This window comes from Solea solea, chromosome 20 (assembly GCF_958295425.1).
Source record: "Solea solea chromosome 20, fSolSol10.1, whole genome shotgun sequence".
Lineage (NCBI taxonomy): Eukaryota > Metazoa > Chordata > Actinopteri > Pleuronectiformes > Soleidae > Solea > Solea solea.
Window position 1 is genome coordinate 6,852,635 of NC_081153.1, and position 17,420 is coordinate 6,870,054.

The 17,420-nt window shown below is 41.4% G+C and overlaps 1 protein-coding gene across 5 annotated transcripts in view; it reads left to right on the forward strand.

The window, feature by feature from the left end:
• The window catches only part of pou2f2a (POU class 2 homeobox 2a), a 93,602-nt gene that overhangs the window by 63,025 nt on the left and 13,157 nt on the right, over positions 1–17,420 (forward strand). For all 5 annotated transcript variants that reach the window (XM_058619359.1, XM_058619362.1, XM_058619363.1 and 2 more), the window contains 7 exons: positions 12,252–12,317; positions 12,740–12,768; positions 12,936–12,992; positions 14,683–14,892; positions 15,786–16,034; positions 16,175–16,289; positions 16,440–16,531. In XM_058619359.1, the coding sequence (XP_058475342.1) occupies positions 12,252–12,317; positions 12,740–12,768; positions 12,936–12,992; positions 14,683–14,892; positions 15,786–16,034; positions 16,175–16,289; positions 16,440–16,531 (818 nt within the window). The remainder of the gene's footprint in view (positions 1–12,251; positions 12,318–12,739; positions 12,769–12,935; positions 12,993–14,682; positions 14,893–15,785; positions 16,035–16,174; positions 16,290–16,439; positions 16,532–17,420) is intronic.

Genomic DNA, 17,420 nt, shown 5'->3' on the forward strand with positions numbered 1-17,420 from the left:
TCCTGTCATCTTTCTTTACTGTCACTACCCAAGAAGGGCATTTTATCCCCAGGAGGAACCAACAAATGAACATTTAGAACTAATTTGTTTGTTTACATGTTTACAACAGCAACTTTATAATTAATTCAAAGGAAAACAAGTTAATAGTAAAAATCAATTCACATGTGGTAAAAATGTGGACAGTAAATCACTTGTCTTAGCGCTTTCACACCTGCACGGTCACTGTTCCGAAAACAACATTTTGAACCGACCGTCGCGTCGACACCGAAAATGAATTTGTCTGGGACCTAAAAAATGAACTTTGTGTTGTATTTGTGAAAATGGCAAAGGAAAGAAACAAAGAACGTGCAGTAGATGTTGAAAAGACGAGATGTTTGGTGGTGACTGTCTGTCGTCCCCCTGAATTCTAGCTCACTGCAGCTCAATGTGATCTGCCATGTTGCTGTTGAGCAACACTTGCCGTTGATGACGTCGGGTGCTGGGACTTGCCGATATAAAAGCACTATACGTTTCTTTATCCTGACCCTCTGCACCAAGGAATTCTTGGATAGTCTCCAGACTGCACAGTGAGAGTGAGGGAGAGAGGGGTGAGGGGGGGCAACCGTATACTACTCACCCCTCCCCTTCACTTCTCTCATCCCTGACTCCATCCCTCTGTCCCCCGGGGTGATTTCAGAACCTGCATCCCCATCCCATCTTATCCCTAAATTCAGAATCTGCCTGGAGCGTCCTTATCCCTGTCTGCTGGAACTGAGAGGACGGTCACGCTGCCAGATTAGGGAATTTCTGATGCAACTCTGGTCAGGACGCCAGCTCAGCCGCACAGCCTGCGATTGTGTTTTGGCAGCGTGTGTGTGTGTGTGTGTGTGTGTGTGTGTGTGAGAGTTGCAGTCACACACAGTTACAGGCCTCTTTGGCCAGAGAGATTGTAATTTTTAATAGCACTAGTTGTACTAATTCCCTGTTTTATTTTGAATGTATACAGACATACATATCCACTCTCATTCTCATATCAATCTCCAAGGCCCAAAAATGGGACTTGGAGATGATTCTGCTCCTATTTGAGCAAATGTTGTATTTATATGTATATGATCCTCTCAATCTATAGCATAAGCTACTCAGCGATCAGCTGTTTTTAAAAGGGACACCGACTGATCAACTCACTCTTTCACCCTCCCTCTTCCCCATTTGATCATGTCATTAAGTAACAGGAAGTGGTTAATTTGCAGCAGTTACTTAAAAGCGTGATCAGACGTCCCATTTCAGTGGCTGTCAACGTTTATATCAATATTTACACGTCACAAACATCCATCCACAAACACATTTTGAAGTAAAACCACTCTTGCGTTTCACTTCTTTGATTCCGTTATTCTCCTTTTCTTTTTACCAGGCTTTTATTGTGAAATATTTGCATTCACGGTGGGAACACTGACTACAGACAGGCTTTTAAAAGTTCATTACTTATGGTGATTTTCAAAGGCAAACCCTCTGTGAATCGCAGCTGCAACTCCGTGCCACATATGAGGTTATGAGGTAAACAACATGAAAGAAATTATCCCTTATCTTCAATAAGGATTTCTTCAATACGTGTTAGAAACGTGTTAGAAACATTTTTGGCTGATCTAAGTACACTGCTCAAAAAAAATATAAGATTAGTCATTGTTTTTGGATGTTTTTAAGTCACATATTGTGATTTAATAGTCACATATTGTGTGTCAGGAACATTATGTAGATAGATTCTCTCTGATTACTTTCCTTTGCAATGGAAATCATCATCAAAAAAAAGAAGGGGTGTGTATTTGGTGGGCGAGGTGAGGCGAGGCAGGTGGGTGGGTGAGGAGGAGCAGGAGGGGGAGGTGGTCTGCAGTCAGGAGTTGTTGGGCCTCTGTGAAAGAGCCTCTGAGCGCGTGGGTCTGGCTTCCCCCTGTGCGGGGCCCCGATCGATACAAACTCGGAGCAATAAAGCTTTCCCCCTGTCATCCCCGCAGAATACAAAGCAGAGCGGGGAAGGGAATGGGGGAGGGAGGGTGAGGAGGGAGCAAGGGATGAGGTGGAGGTGGTGGTGAGGAGGGAGGGTAGCTGTTCCGCTAGCCACACCAATTTCCTAACCTCCTTTTTTCACCTCCCTCTTCTTCTTTTTCCTCTCCCCCCATTTCCAAGCTTAAAGCACCTTACCCTCCACCTTTCCATCTTTTCTTTCTCCTCCTCTTCTTTTACTTCTTCTTCTTCTCCATCCATGCTTGTATTTTATAATTAATGCTGTTTGAATAAATACACTTAATAATTCATCGTTGTTATTTAAGGAGAGTTTGATGGATTGACTGAAAGAGAGGGAGAGAGGGAGAAATGGCAAAGATCGGATCTAAGGTGGCAGAAGAGAAGGCAGTATGGTCGGATGACAGAGAGGGAGAGAAGATGGAGGGGGGTAGGTGCTGCTAACACAGGATGGGGATGGGGTGACGGCTGTAGGCAAAGGGGGGGAAGGGTGTAGAGGTATTACCCTGAGCGAGAGATGGATGTGTCGATGGAAAGGAGCTGGCTGCGATGGAGATGGAGGGAGGAGAGGGGAGGGTATTTAACGGGACAGGAAAGGAGAGGACAGGAAAGAGGGTAAGGAGGTCAAATAAGCGCTCTGTTTAATTGGGAGCCAATTTAAGTCGGGTTCAATCGATAAACCTGTAAACCTATAACCATCTAAAGGCTCGCAGCACGCACCATAGATCAGCGCGGCTGCAGGGGAGCGTGGTGCTGCTTTCAAACACACACCTCAGCCTATTTGTTTGCACTTGTAGAGCCGGACGACACAACCTTCCCTTTTTTCCTTTCACTTGTTGGTCCAAAAATTCTAAATCAGAGGCGTTAATTCATCACCGTGATGCTTTTTTTATTACTTTAGGGGGATTTTCAGCCTGAACCCAAATCGTCTGAACATAAATATCCCTGCAGTCACACGGCCACCTCATAACTCCAAATTGAAGGATAATATGATCTTCTACGGGTGGAGAAAATCTGCCATCCCCTGGACTTATGAGATCCTTTCAGCCCCCCCGTCGGATAAATGTGGTGGTCAAGCTGGAAAAGGAGGCAGCGCTGAAACATCTCTGGCACAAATGAGAGCGAAAAACCAGCTCATCCTCACTCTTTGTGCCTGGTTTTTATTCGTTTCTTTTTATTCTTGTAAAGAAAATTGTCCAGTGTCTGGTAGAGGAAAATGTCCAACTGCGATTTTTTCTGACAGATATTGCAGTTGCAGAGTGAATTGGGATATAGTTTTCCAAGTGAAGCTTTACGGGTTTTATTCACTGTGAAAAAGATTTTTGAGAAAGTCAAATATCGCCCAATCTGTAGTGAACCTAATTGAATGAATGGGTGAATTTGTTTCAAATAAGAAATAAAAAGTAAAGATAACAGATAAGAAAAGTTAGAGAACCGGTTAAAGTAAAAACGTATGTATGTTCTTACCCATTTTCTCACTAATCTATTAAAAAGTCAGTGGCTTTACACATTTATGCCCCAAAAAATAAACAAATAAAAACAAATAATCTCTAATTGAGGATACAAACAACTCAAATATCCACCTTGCGTTAAAATAAATGAGACAATTTTTAATTTAGATTTGAAGGTGAACTGTTCAGCTCTACAATGGAATGAAAAATCTACACTTCTGAAGAATATATTCTGATTATCACAGTTTTGTTCCTGGCTTTTATTTTCCCGTCTGAACGATGACAGTGGCGATACATCCGCGTTAGATCAAACATTAAACTGGGATTTCACGCTGTACGGTGGTGACCACGTCCCGCAGGATTCTTCTTTCTTGTTTTTTTTAACCCAAACCCTTTTCAAAACCTTCCATCTTATTATTTGTCCGTCTCTCTGTCCACCACGTCGGTTCATTTTTGTCCCTCCCTCCAAACCTCCTCATCTAATCCCACACACACACAGCATCAAGGCGAGGCTGTGTGTCTTTGTTAGTCCAATTGTCACTATCTTTTCCTCGCTGCTATTTCCTGTGAGGCTGCTCTGTCACACTGAGGTCCACTCTGCTCCGTTCACGTCCATTTCATTTCTCTTTTCACTCCATTCCTTCTCTGTCTCTCACTCAATTTGTCTCATTGCCGTTGTCAACCGTTACCTAAAATTCTGGCCCCTCATTTCTCTCTCTTTTTCCTTTCTTTTCTTAAGATATCTCTGCTCATTTATTTCCTTCCCTGCTCCCTTGTCCTCCTCATTTAAAGCCTCTCGCACATGGATTTTTGAACCTGCTAAAAAGGTGGATTAACACCATTTTTACTGCCAGTGGTTGGTCCACACTGTGATGTCACAAGTGTGCCGGAAACAAAAGGAGTCGCAGTAGGAAGAGAAGAACAACAACACAAAGGAGCTCAGTAACCTTTCCTATCAGTTCAATTTATTGTGAGACTTGAGGTCCAAATCATTAAAAACAAACATAAAAGATTATAACCGGTGTTTGTACCAGTGTTTCCACACGTGCATGACTGGTAACCTGGCGGTTTTTGCCAGCAGCAAAACAAACAACTTTCAGTCAATTATTTAGTCGACAGATGAGTCTGTGTTTCAGGTTTCACAGTAAAGCTTTAAAAACTTCTGAGTCCTGCTTTCAAGAGTAATTCTCTTCCACTGCTTGCTGCCAGTTGAAGTTTCCTGTGTAATAATTGTAGACAGTCATTATAGGCCACTTGAAGTTTCTTGAAAAGTGGAACAGAATAGAAAAAATCTAGCAAAAGATAATTTGACCCGGTAGTGAATGCCAATTTAATTCATTACTACTGGTCAAAAAGCCATGAATAACTGAGAACTTTAAATTGTTAACCTCCATGCAGAAAGACTCTTCGGGGCTAAGGTGTGTTTACACCTATTTTAAAAGTCCAGTTTAATCAGACTAACCTAGTAATCCAGTTTTTTGTTGTGTCATGTAAACGTACATCTCTCTCCCCCTCATCTTCTCTCTGGTTATTTTTGCCTCCGTCATCCATTGTCCCCGCATCCCTTAAAATTCAGTCGCCCGCTTGTCATTTTGTTTTTCATCGTCTTCTTTTCTCGTTTGTTTTCGCTTTGCTCGTCCCCACTGCACCATCACTTTCCCCTTCTGTTCTCACTGTCGTTCCCCACTGTCTCTTTACTTCCCTTGTTTTCTCTCTTCAAAAGCATCTCTGTCATGTCTCTCACTCTCCCCATATGATCCCCCCCAACCCCCCCACCAAAAAAAAACAGCCTCTCCTCCACCTTTCTTGCTCATTTGTTTCCGTCTTGGAGATTCTGGAGGAAGGCAGTAACACACAGTGGTCATTTCCTCCTTCCCCCCCCCCTCCTCTTGTCCTCCCTCTATTTATTTCTCTGTTTCAATCCCTCCATCCTGGTGTTGTGCTCCTTGGGGAGGGCAGTAATAATGGTGGAGAGAAGGAAAGAGGGAGGGCGTCGCGATTATTGTCTTGTCGGGAGTCAGAGGAATCGATCGGCACAGAAATATGTGGTGCGAGAAAGAGGTACTGTATCGGATATAATAAACACTCTGGAGACATATTTGGAAAGTGCTCGGCCCCCCCTCTCGTGCACGTTCACATGTGCTTGCGTGCACACACACACACACACACACACACTCTTGTGTAATGACTCACATGCATATGCGGTACACAGGTGCAGCAGTACTTTGTGCATAAACTCTCAGAAACATGAATCAGAGAGGAACAAGCAAGTTTCATTCACTCTGGAGAGGCAGGTACACTTCACACTCTTCATCATGAACATGGAGAAAATGCTTCTCTTATGAAATACATCAACGCCTTAGTAACAGTATTTCATTATCCCACTGCAAGACCTGTGATGGTAGTGTTGTACAAAGAAAAGTAAAAGATGCAAATATAATCACACAAGGGCAACTTTATCAATCTAAATTCATGTTAAACTTAATGCGTTTAATTAAGCTGTGCTGTTGTCTTAAAAATCGCAAAATTTGTCACTTAAAGATATAATATGTGGCATTAATCTGCTGTAACGTCCAAGTCAAACCTGCTTTTAAGTCACGTCTAAAGCTTTCCATCAGCAGTGGTGACAAAGACTACAATGCACATGATCCCACGCTGCTTCGCCGTTTTGATTAGGAGACATGTAGCAGCATACGTGTCATACGTGTGCCAGACTTCTCAAAACACAATAACAAATAGGCCGTTTTGAGTTATTTATGTCATAAATAAAACATACATAGGACTCTTTGAAGGTTTGCAGTGATAGACTTGGCTTTGTAATTAAAAATAAATGTCTACATCAAACAAAGAATTAAGGGAGAAATGCTCAACACTACAGAGTGAGTTTATTCACCTTTTTCCCATCAGACAACAACAGTATGATGTGACTATAACTAAACGGTGAGGGTGGTGGGGTAAAGGTCAGAATAATCCTTTAATACAGGTAGTTAAAAGTGGAAACAGCAGTGGAAACATTAGCATGCATAACTTTGTTTGCCTCGCAGAGAAGCGTCAGCTGCTTCAGGCAGGGAAACATGTTTATTCTTAATGATTAACACACACACACACACACAGGTATAGACACACATGTGAGCAGCAGTCAGCCTCGCACACGCACACACACACACACACACACAGAGTGATCTTTCATTGCTGTTGCCTGGCAACGGGTCTGTGTGTCCTGTTCTAGTGGAGCGCTGTCCAGTGATGCCATGACCGCTGCTGCTGACCACTACTGAAGGAGTGAGGGAGCGAGGAGATAAACATGGAGTGTGTGTGTGTGTGTGTGTGCATGTGTGGAGATGGAGGGATGAAGTGAAAGAGTGAGACGCAGATAAAGGCACAGGGAGAGAGAGAGAGAGAGAAATCAGATTATAAATTGTTCACAGAGATGACGATTATCTGTATCTGTAGTTGTGGTGGATTAAAAAAAATATATATATTAAAATCAAGATTCTGACAAAATAAATGTCAGTTTAATCCAGTCTGAAGCCTAAAACAAAGCTTTATTTTTACTTAACTATGATTTTGATGATAAACTGATTTTACAGTGTAATAGTGAAAGAGTCACTGATGACATTCTATAATATTCTTTTATTTTTCTTCATTTAGAATTACTATTGTGAGTTCTACTGTATATAGATATATACATATATATATAGATAGTATAGTAGCTAAAGTAGATAAGTTTCCTCAGCTTCTGTCCTGTTTTATACATTTGATATATCAAATATAAACTCAGTTTATACAAAAGTAATATTATTTCCACATATAACCGGACATAAACTCATCTAATAACATTATTAAATGAGTAATTGATGGGTTTATAGCACATTTAGGCCAATACAGTGCAACTTTTACTGATTACTGATTCATATCGGTTCATTTTTACACCCCTGTTCATTCCACTCCACTAGGGCCATTTTTTTCAATAATTAAAAGACACTTTCTGGTTTTTCAGCTTCTTAAATGTGAATATTTTTGGAGGGGGTTTTGCTCCATTAAAATGTAATATTTTTTTACATTAGTTTGAGAACATTTTTCAACATTTTATGGACCAAAGAAGTAAATAAACAAACAACAAACGACAGATTAAACGATTATGAAAATAACATCCTATTCCATCATATGAGGATAATTTCTTCTGGCATTTTTTCCCTTAGCAAACGTTTGAACAAATACCAATTTATTAAAAACAAAAAAAAAGGAGAGAACATATAACAGTGTGGGGAAAAAGGAGGCTGTGTGGGCAGATAAGAGATTAACAAGAATCTGAGGTTAGAAGAAGAGACGGGATGTTGGAGATTAAATCCGACAGAGGTGCGGGTGGAGAAATTAAGGGGAGGTAAAACGGGGTAGAAGGGTTTAAGTGGGAGCTGGTGGAGAAGTGGAAGTGGAAACAAGAGGACGAGGAAATGAGAATAAATCAAGGAATGGAGTGAGTGCAGGACAAAGAGAGGTGGGAGGTGAGGGACAGTGTGATGCTAATGGGGGACGTGTGAGGCTGCTGCTTCTGCTGCTGCACACTGCATGTGTCAAAGTGGGCATGTGAAGGCAGCTAGCATTCTGCGGCTAACTCATTAGCCTCAGCTCTCAGCACTGTAATCAGCCTCTTCACTATTTTACTGTTTTTACAAGTAAATTTCACAAAAAAACATGCAGTTTATCCTGAAAGATTGACACATGAATCATCTGCGTCACCGTGAGATTTTTCCACGACGCAGAACTTATTAAGACCTGGGACAGACTCTTTTTTTCCTGTGGTGAAGGAGTCAGGCAGCAGCAGCAGCAGCAGCAGAGGGCAGCTTTAATTGAAGCAGAAATCTGCAGGAGTCACCAAATTAGGAACAACAGTGTTATTGTCAGATTGTCAGACACATAAAAATATATACAACATCATGCTGCTGTTGGCTGTAACTATTATTGTGTAAACCTGCTGGATGTGACATGGACTAAAGTCAGAGCGCTGACATGTTTGGAAAGAACAGGATAATTTAGGATTTAATGCTGCTGTAGTCACTACAACATGTTTCCCCCAGACTTTTCCATACGAGGACAAAACTTTTGAAAAATGAAAAACTGTCTCGACCTGATTCACACTGTAAATACAATATAGTTTTTGACTCTTTCAATAAATCACAACTTATTTTTACACATAAATCTCGTGTGAAATGCTGGAAACCATGTGGTTTTCTGATTCTATAAAGCAGAATATACTTAACATATGTATAAATTCTCACTAAATGCACAAAATTAAATCCATACAGTGCTCTGATCTTCAGCTTTTTGTTGTTAAATTAAGATCTAACACTAATTTGTTTAGTTTTGAATTTAAAGTTAAGATTCAGGTTTGACATAATACCTTGAAAATGCACTTACTCTGACTTTGATCGCCCGTTTTATTTCCCTTATATTATAAGCGTTCACTTTCAAATTGCACGTTTTAAAGTATCCACAGCTCAGTTTCTATATATTTTAACACGTATTTTTCATCACTTCATCTAAAGTCCTGTCATATTTGTGGTGAAATCATTACATTACAATATTATACCTGAGACTTTTCTGTCTTCTCTAACATTTAATCTGCAATACAATTTGTTGAGTAACAGGTAAAATAATCTGCAGCTATTTGATTATAAGTGATCGACTTGATTTTAGTCAATTTTTCCAAACAAACATTGCAAAATTTGAGCCTTGTGACACGTGAAATGTGAAACTGGGCTGAAAATCAGTTTCATCCATTTCTGTTCAAAATTGCACTTTGAAACAACAGTGTATTATGCAGAATAATTGACCTAGGGTTTATACTTATGATAATCAAACATTTGACATAACTTAAACATTTTTTCATCATAATATAGTAATACTTTTACATGGTGAAAATTCTGAAATCATTTGATTTTCTCACTACTAAGTGAATCCATGATGTGTATGATCATTATTTGAACACATATTACACATAAGTGTCTGACTGCTGCGTTTACTCGTATTAGTTTTGTGGTGTTTTTTTTTTTTCTGTTACGCAGCAGATTTTTCCAAAGATCTTCTGGTTACAGCGGTCGCAGTTTTGCTCTCTGTCACCGAGTGCGTGTTTGTTTGCTAGTGAATGTGACAGGGGACAGGTGGAAGAGGCAGCGTGTGTGTGTGTGTGTGTGTGTGTGTGTGAGTGAGAGAGAGAGGCGTGAGGTGGCAGAGACCATGTGCCTGACCTCTGACATCCACACGCCAAAGGAGGGGCAAACCCCTCCTTTTCACACACACACACACAAACCCACGCGCCGTCTGTCACCGGCCCCTGACAGGCGTGACCGAGGCGGGGTCAGTGGGCAGAGAGGAGGGAGGGATAGGGGGTGAGTTTAGGACCCCTGCAGCCATTCTGTCCCCCCTCTACCCCTCCTCTACCTCACTCGTTCCTCCCTTTTCTAATTCCCTGACAGTGACCTGCACCCCCTCCTCTCCCCTAACACACACACACAAATGCAGGCTGGACAGCAGCCATGTCAACCCCAGAAGACAGATACATCATCTGCCCAGTGGTCTCTCTGTCTCTGCCTCCCCCCCACCCCCGTGTGTGTGTCAGGATGGTGGTCAGTGTAACCTGGAGAGACACCTGCTTGTTCAAATCCTCCCCAAAAAGTAGGCGGAATGTGAGAGAAACACATGGAAACGAATGTGTGTGTGTGTGCGTGTGTGTGTGTGGAAAAACAGAAAATATAGAATTTAATTTGTCCTGGACATTTGTGACATTTGGGTTTGGGTGCGTTTGATTTGTTGGCGTAGAGATGGAGGAGGTGAGGGGGTGGGGAGGGGGTGCCGGATGGACGGGGGTTAAAATGGCCCCATGGCCAGAGGGGTTAGGGCCAGTTGAGGCATTATGGAGAGAGAGAGATGTGGGGTTTGTTGGGGAGGGGTGATGCTGGATATTTTATGGGGCAGGTGTGTGTGTGTATGTGTGTGCGTTCATAACATTAAATCTATTTTTTAAAAACTCTACTTTTAATTGTATGCACGTTTATATCACAACACATTTTATTTTTGGAGAATTCACATTGAGATAATATTCTCCTTTCCACGTTGAGACAGATTAATTTAGCAGCATCACGTGTGTCCCCTTTTATGTATTTGATATAATAAATCATTTCTTCACTCAGTTTATTAAACATATTAATATAATTTACACACACACACACACACACACAGCTGAACATTAACTATGTCTTATTCTCCTCAATCCCTAACATGACTTGTTCTGTGTGTGTGTGTGTGTGTGTGAGTGTGTGTGTTGTATGACATTACTCTCCCCTGCTCAGCATTTCCAAGTGGGTGCTGCCACCATCTGGTTTCATGAAGTAACTGCAGACTGAGAGAGGGCCACTCAGGCCCTGTGTTTTTACAATTAGATGTTTAGATTTTTATGAATGTTTTTAAATAGTTTTAACTATTAACTAAATAAAAAGTTTTTTTAGAAAACAAATTAAAAGATTTGATTATAAACAGTTTATTTAATCTTTAATCTAATTCTGGCAAATTTACAGTCAATCTACCTATCCATCCCTCGTTCATGCCTTCCTTCCTTCCATCCATCCATCTCTCGTTCCTTCCTCCCACACATCCTTCCATCCTTCTTCTTTTTTTTCATTTTCAAGTTTTTATTCTCACCACGTCTCACATCTTCTATAATATTTCATAAGTACGTGTGTGAGAGAGAGAGAGCTGTAGTTACATTTATAGAAAAGGAGGCAGAATTTCAGGGTCATAGACGTTTTATATCGAGGTCTATACTTTGATCATTTCCTCGTCAGTCAGACTCTTCTGACACAACGCGCTCTCTCTCTCTGTCTGTGTCGATCTCCTCGCTGCCTGAGCTGAGAATATCCTGGGATGACCAGGAAAGATTTATAAAAGCACAAAACACAGAGAGGCTAAGAGCAGATGAGGAAGAGAGGGTGAAGAGGTGTTCTTATCCAAGATGGTGGCAGCAGCACCAGCAGTGTTGGTGGTGAAGGTGGTGCTGAGTAATGTGTGGTGCTCAGGTAAGCACTTCCTCAGCGCAGCATCGTTCTTCCTGGACCAATTACCTCCTGCAATCCCAGACGTCCCTGCATACAGGAAGGCGTATGGAGGGCATTTAGGATGATTTCTGTATCTGCTGTTGTGTGATTTTGCTGTTGTCGCCTCCTGGGTCAATAAAGTTTACATTTAAAGAAATAAGTTGCAGTATGGAATCATCAGTTTTGTTGGTAAAGTTTTTGCCTAGTCTGTGGTTTTTGCGTGTTTTGTTGGGCCTCAAATTACCATCGTCTCTGCTGGAAAACAAACTATAATAGGAACATGTCTGTTTTCATGTAATGATTTACACAATTTGCAAATGCTGGGCAGATTTTAAAGTTTAAAGTTTTTATTTTAAGTAATTATGATACTGTTGTTTAATTTATATAATTATTTGTGTTGCAGCACAACTATAGTGAGAACACATATTCATTTAATATATAAATATTCATGTGCAAATTGTGATTATCCAAGTGCTTGGAATCATTTTAAACAAAGCTTCATGTTCTTGCAACATTTATATTAATATAAATGTAACATTTATCATCACATCTTTCATTTGCAGTCATAGCAGAGGTGGACGTCAGTTTTTTGTGTAATAACATGATGCAGTTTCCTGATCAACGACCCCGAGTGTGATGTCACCCGCGTGTTTGTGTGTCCGTGTGTTTTCTGTCATGCCTGTCTGATATATATCTGTGTTTGTGTGTCCCGCAGATATCAGGATGTCTAAAGCAGCAGAGGAGGAGAAGCCTGGGGCTGATTATCCAGGGGACAGTTCAGGTACACACACACACACACACACACACACACTGTTGTGTGAGTAAACTTTTGTTGCTTGAATTATCTCTGAAAAGGCATGAAAAATTAATGCATTTCAAATATCAGTCTGATCTTATCATGTCCCATGTTTCATATATTATAGATGTTTCACACACACACATATTCTCATATTTCTATCCATTTTGTTTTGACTTCCATTCTTTTGGACAGTCTACCCGAGGCCTTATCCCTAACCTCCTAACCTTAACTATAACCACAACTCAAATCTTAGCTCTGAACCTAACCAGTTCCTCAGAAATGAGGTTCTGCCTCACTAGGACCAGATTTTACTGGTCCTGACAAGGTTCATGGTGCCAGAAAAAGGTCCTAAAGAGGCAACAAACACACGCACACACAACTAATCATGTCCCTTTGTGTTTCAGACTCGGATAGAAACAGCCCTGATGGCCAGGTTTGTTTTTTCATTTTCCACTGTTGAGCTTGTTTTATCTTATAAATCAAATAAGTCTGTTGCTGCATTTTGATTTTAACCTACACCTGTAAATAGAGGATGATGCTGATGTTTTGAACATGTGTTATTTGTTTGTTTATTGATTATTGGTTATATTTTTTCTGCAGGTCCAGCCAATGAAAACCGGCCCCTTTAGCCTCTCTCCAACACCGGCTGGCAGCAAGGTGAGACTGTGTGTGTGTGTGTGTGTGTCTGTGTGTCGACTGAGATCTGAGACACACTGCTGTTTTCTCTTCAGACAGCAGCATTAATTAAGTTGTTAAGCAGCCAAAGTGAATCCGGTCTTTCAGCAGTTTGACTGGATAAACACTTCTTGTCTCCACCTGCCCCTGCACTGCTGCTGCATAGACACAAACACTCCCTCAGACAGGTCTGTTTTCAGATAAAAAGCACAGCCTACAAATGATGTCACATTGTTTCTGCTCACAAATACCAGGGCAGAATAATAACGTTATAAAAGTGTTGTTTTCAAAGCTGCGGTTGAGTCAGCTGATCTCACACTGAGCGAGACGCTGTTCCACAGACACGTGAGTGTGTATGTGCGTGCAGCTGCGTGTGCGCACTCTGTGGTTTATGACTGTGGGTGAGACAGGTGACCTCATCCACACCCACCTGAGCCTTGACAGAAAAGACAGAAAGGAAAACGGACGTGAACGCACTGACAGTGAGTGACAGACGTAAAGATGCAGCACAGTGGTGATGGATGGGTAATGACGGGAGCGGCAAGCAGGTAACGACAGCTGCAGGTCAGAGGTCAGCGGCTTGTGAACGCTTTTGACGACAGGAAAGCGACGAGGGGGAGGATTGACCCGTCCTTCCGATCGCAGCAAGCGGCAACAGTTTCACACTGAATCAGGGGGTGAGAGAGTAGTGAGATGGAGAGTGAAGGTCAAATTCACAACATTAAAACAAAAGGATACTTTGCACATCGATTTCCAGAGACAGATGTGTAGGACAGCGGCAACAGGACAAAGAGACACTGTCCAGCGTGCGTCAACAAATTTATTGCTGCAATGTTTCACTGCTAAGACCTTCATCAGGCAAAGGCATAAAGCATCTCATGAAGGAGAGCCTTCTCACTTAAAAAAAGAAAAAAAAAAGCCTAAAGAAGTAAATCAAGAGGTAGGAATGTACTGAATAGCCACCAGGGGGCGAATGTACTGGTTGCAAAAATAACCCTATTTGAATAGAAGTGTATAACAATATCAGTTAACATTTGCCAGAGAAATGAATGAAATGAAAAATAAAAGAAGAAGAATTGAGTGTTTTCACTCAGGTCTTTGGTTCCTGCTTATACTAATCAAAGCACATTTGCACTGGTCAAAAACCAGTGGAAATGTGGTATAAGCTGAGATTGGTGGGTCAAGGTCATATCTAGTTCCCTCTAAATGGGGACCATAATTTGCAAAGACTTGTAACTAGTGATTGAGACATAACTTGTGTTGACTAATGTTATAAATAAAGTGAGAAGTTTGTTTATTTACTCACAAATTTACATACAAACAGTGAAGTCACCCCCTGATGGTCATTCAAAAGAATGCAGGTATTAAGTACTTCCACGTTGGCGTCACTTTCAGTGCCCAGAGACTTCACTTCGTCCAATATTTATCTCATTCGGACTCTGAAATAATAATTGAGAAAACAAACTCTGTCGCAGATTTACGCCACAGTACTCTCCTCCAACAAATCAGTCACCTGATTAGAAAAGCTGTGGCTGAGGTGGAGCACCAGCAAAACAACACTCTCATAAATCAGACTGTCAGAAGGCTGTACCGTGAGAACTGTGTGTGTGTGTGTGGATTGATGCAGTTTAAACAAGTGACTCTTGCTAAGAGAAACTTTCTTCTTCTTCAGGTAAAACATGAGGAGAGCTCTGAGATGACCCACATCACTGTTCCTCCTCCTGCTATTCCCTCCCAACAACAACAACAACAACAACAACAGCAACAACAACAGCAGCAGCAGCAGCAGCAGCAACAACTACAACAGCAACAACAGCAGCAGCAGCAACAACAGCAGCACCATCATACACAGCTAATGCTGGCTGGCAGTCAGCTGGCAGGGGTAAGAACACACAGTAACTACACATGCAGAATTGAGCTAGATTTGACTAAACCGCTCACTCTCCTGCACCAAATCCCATAGAGAAAATCAACAATTTAACCTCACAGCACACAGGAGTTTTTCGAACTGCTGCTGCCTCCATCAGTATTTAAAATGTTTTATTTTGTGACTTCACCGTTTAAAATCCTTTTTTCATATTTACGTAAGTGACACAAATTCACCAAAGGAGGCAGCGGTAGACCAGCAGCTCCTGTGTGTCTGTGAGCTAAAAACTCTATGGACTTTGGTGCAGGCGAGTGAGCTGGTTTACAAATTCCAGTTACCAGCTGGAAAAGGCTGTTTAGTGGTAAAATAATGGGGCAAACATATTCCTAAGATATTTTAGACTTAAGCAGGCATTGATTTTATGAGGCAAACCTTTTGTTTAGTGAATACAAATCAGTTTTTCCTTATTTCACCACTGGCATAAGCTATGTTTTCAGTGAGAGTGAGCATATGTGTCAGTGTCAATGAGCCTTGACTGTTCGTCAGTGATGTCGTGACACATGTCAAGTTGTAACTCACAGTAAAAATATTCAGTGTATGTACACTGCTGCCCTTAAGGGCAAACAACATTGCATAACAACCTGCAGTAAAATGGTCCAGTGTTATGTTCATGTGACAGTGAAATACCTCAGCTGCACACTTATTTAAGTGGGTGGAATTCTTGCTTGTCTTGCTCTGGCTTGCTTTAATACTCTACTTTAACAGATTCACCTGCACTCTGCTTTCTTTACACTTCCTTTACATTTTGTCCTGTCGTAATTCTTTCCCTTAACCCATCTTCTTTCCACTTTACATCACTTCTCTGATTTCTGTCCTTATTTCTTCTCCTCCTCCTCTTCCTCCTCCAGCTTGCCGCTCTCCTCCCAGCCCAGCAGCAGCTGCTCCTCCAACAGGCTCAGGCTCAGCTCCTGGCAGCCGCTGTTCAGCAGTCCAATGCGGCCCACGCTGCTCATGCTGCGCATGCCGCCGCGCAGCAACAAGCCAACCAGCAGCAGCAGAACCAGTCGCAGTCACAGCAGCAGCAGCCAATCAAGCAGGAGCAAACCGTCCAGGCTCCACAGCTGGCTCTGTCACAGCCAATCCAGCTCACAGCACAGGTATGATGAGCAAGACCAGTTTCAGGTTTGGGGGTCACGTGTCATGTCTGACATGTGACTTTTTCCCTCATTTCTGTTCATCAGCGTAGTCATAATTAAGTGACAATTTTCACTTTTTCACTCTGATTGTGTTTTTACAGGACATCCAGCAGCTGTTGCAGCTCCAGCAGCTGGTTTTGATGCCTGGCCATGCTCTCCAGTCTCCGGCCCAGTTCCTCCTGTCTCAGCCTGCACAGGCACAGCAGCAACAGCAGGGTGAGGAAGCACAACACACCTCTGTCTCTCACTTTTAAAACATTATAAACATTATTTGGGTTAACGCTCAATAATTGCTTTATCAAGAAAATGCTTGGTTAATATGTTTTTTTTTTTTTTATTGGTTTGTTGTTGTTTTTATTTTCACAGGTTTGCTTTCGACACCAAATCTGATCCAGCTACCTCAGCAAAACCCTGCAGGACTTCTGACAACACCACCTCGCCTGAGTCTCCAAGCACAGGTAAGAGAATGTTTAATGACGCAATAACTGTGTGAAATTAATTTTGACAGCACTGCTTTTTCATCTATGCTGCAAAGGCAGAGAAAAACTATTAGCTTCCTGATGTAGTTTCTGAGTTCAATGAGGATCTTCAACCTTGATTATGAATCCACAGCCAAACGTCTCACCTCGTGTCCTTGGCCTTTATCTAACATAATCCACGAATGCATCCTCACACAGGTTCAGCCTGTTATAGATTTTTTCATTAAACTGTAATGGAAGTCGTGTCAAACATGAGGCAGGTGTTGCGTCTGTATGCACACACAGAGGGTGAATGTAAATGAGGCGGATATCATGCATCATGTTCAGTCAATTAAGCCGATGCTCCCGCAGCTCACAGGGGTTGCATTCCTGCTCTGACGCCTCTGCTATAGTCAAATATTAAGGGATTGTTTTTTTCCTGCCGTTTAGAATAAAAGATGTAAAAGATTCTCTCAGCTGATTCCCTCATATGTATTCACTCACCGGTGCATTTGAATTTAGAAAAAAATACTTTTTTTATCAACACTTTTATGCCTATGTAATCCATCTGACTCATTCTTATGAACATGATATCTCAAGAATTCTTCCAAATTTGGGAGATGAAAATTAACTATTAAGAAATTAGTATCCTAAAATCTAATATTTAACAGGGAATCCTTTTTAAATTTGGTACAAACGTTCACTTGGACTATTCTGGTGGGCAAAGATCAAGGTTAGTGTGATCTCCATGTAAATTAGTAATCTTATGAATGCCATAATACATTTTTCTATATTGTGGTCAAAATCACAAACATTCACTTGGACTCAGGTATGAACTGTTTAGATTCTGGTGGATAAAAATCAAGGTCAGTTTGATCTCTCCAAAAAC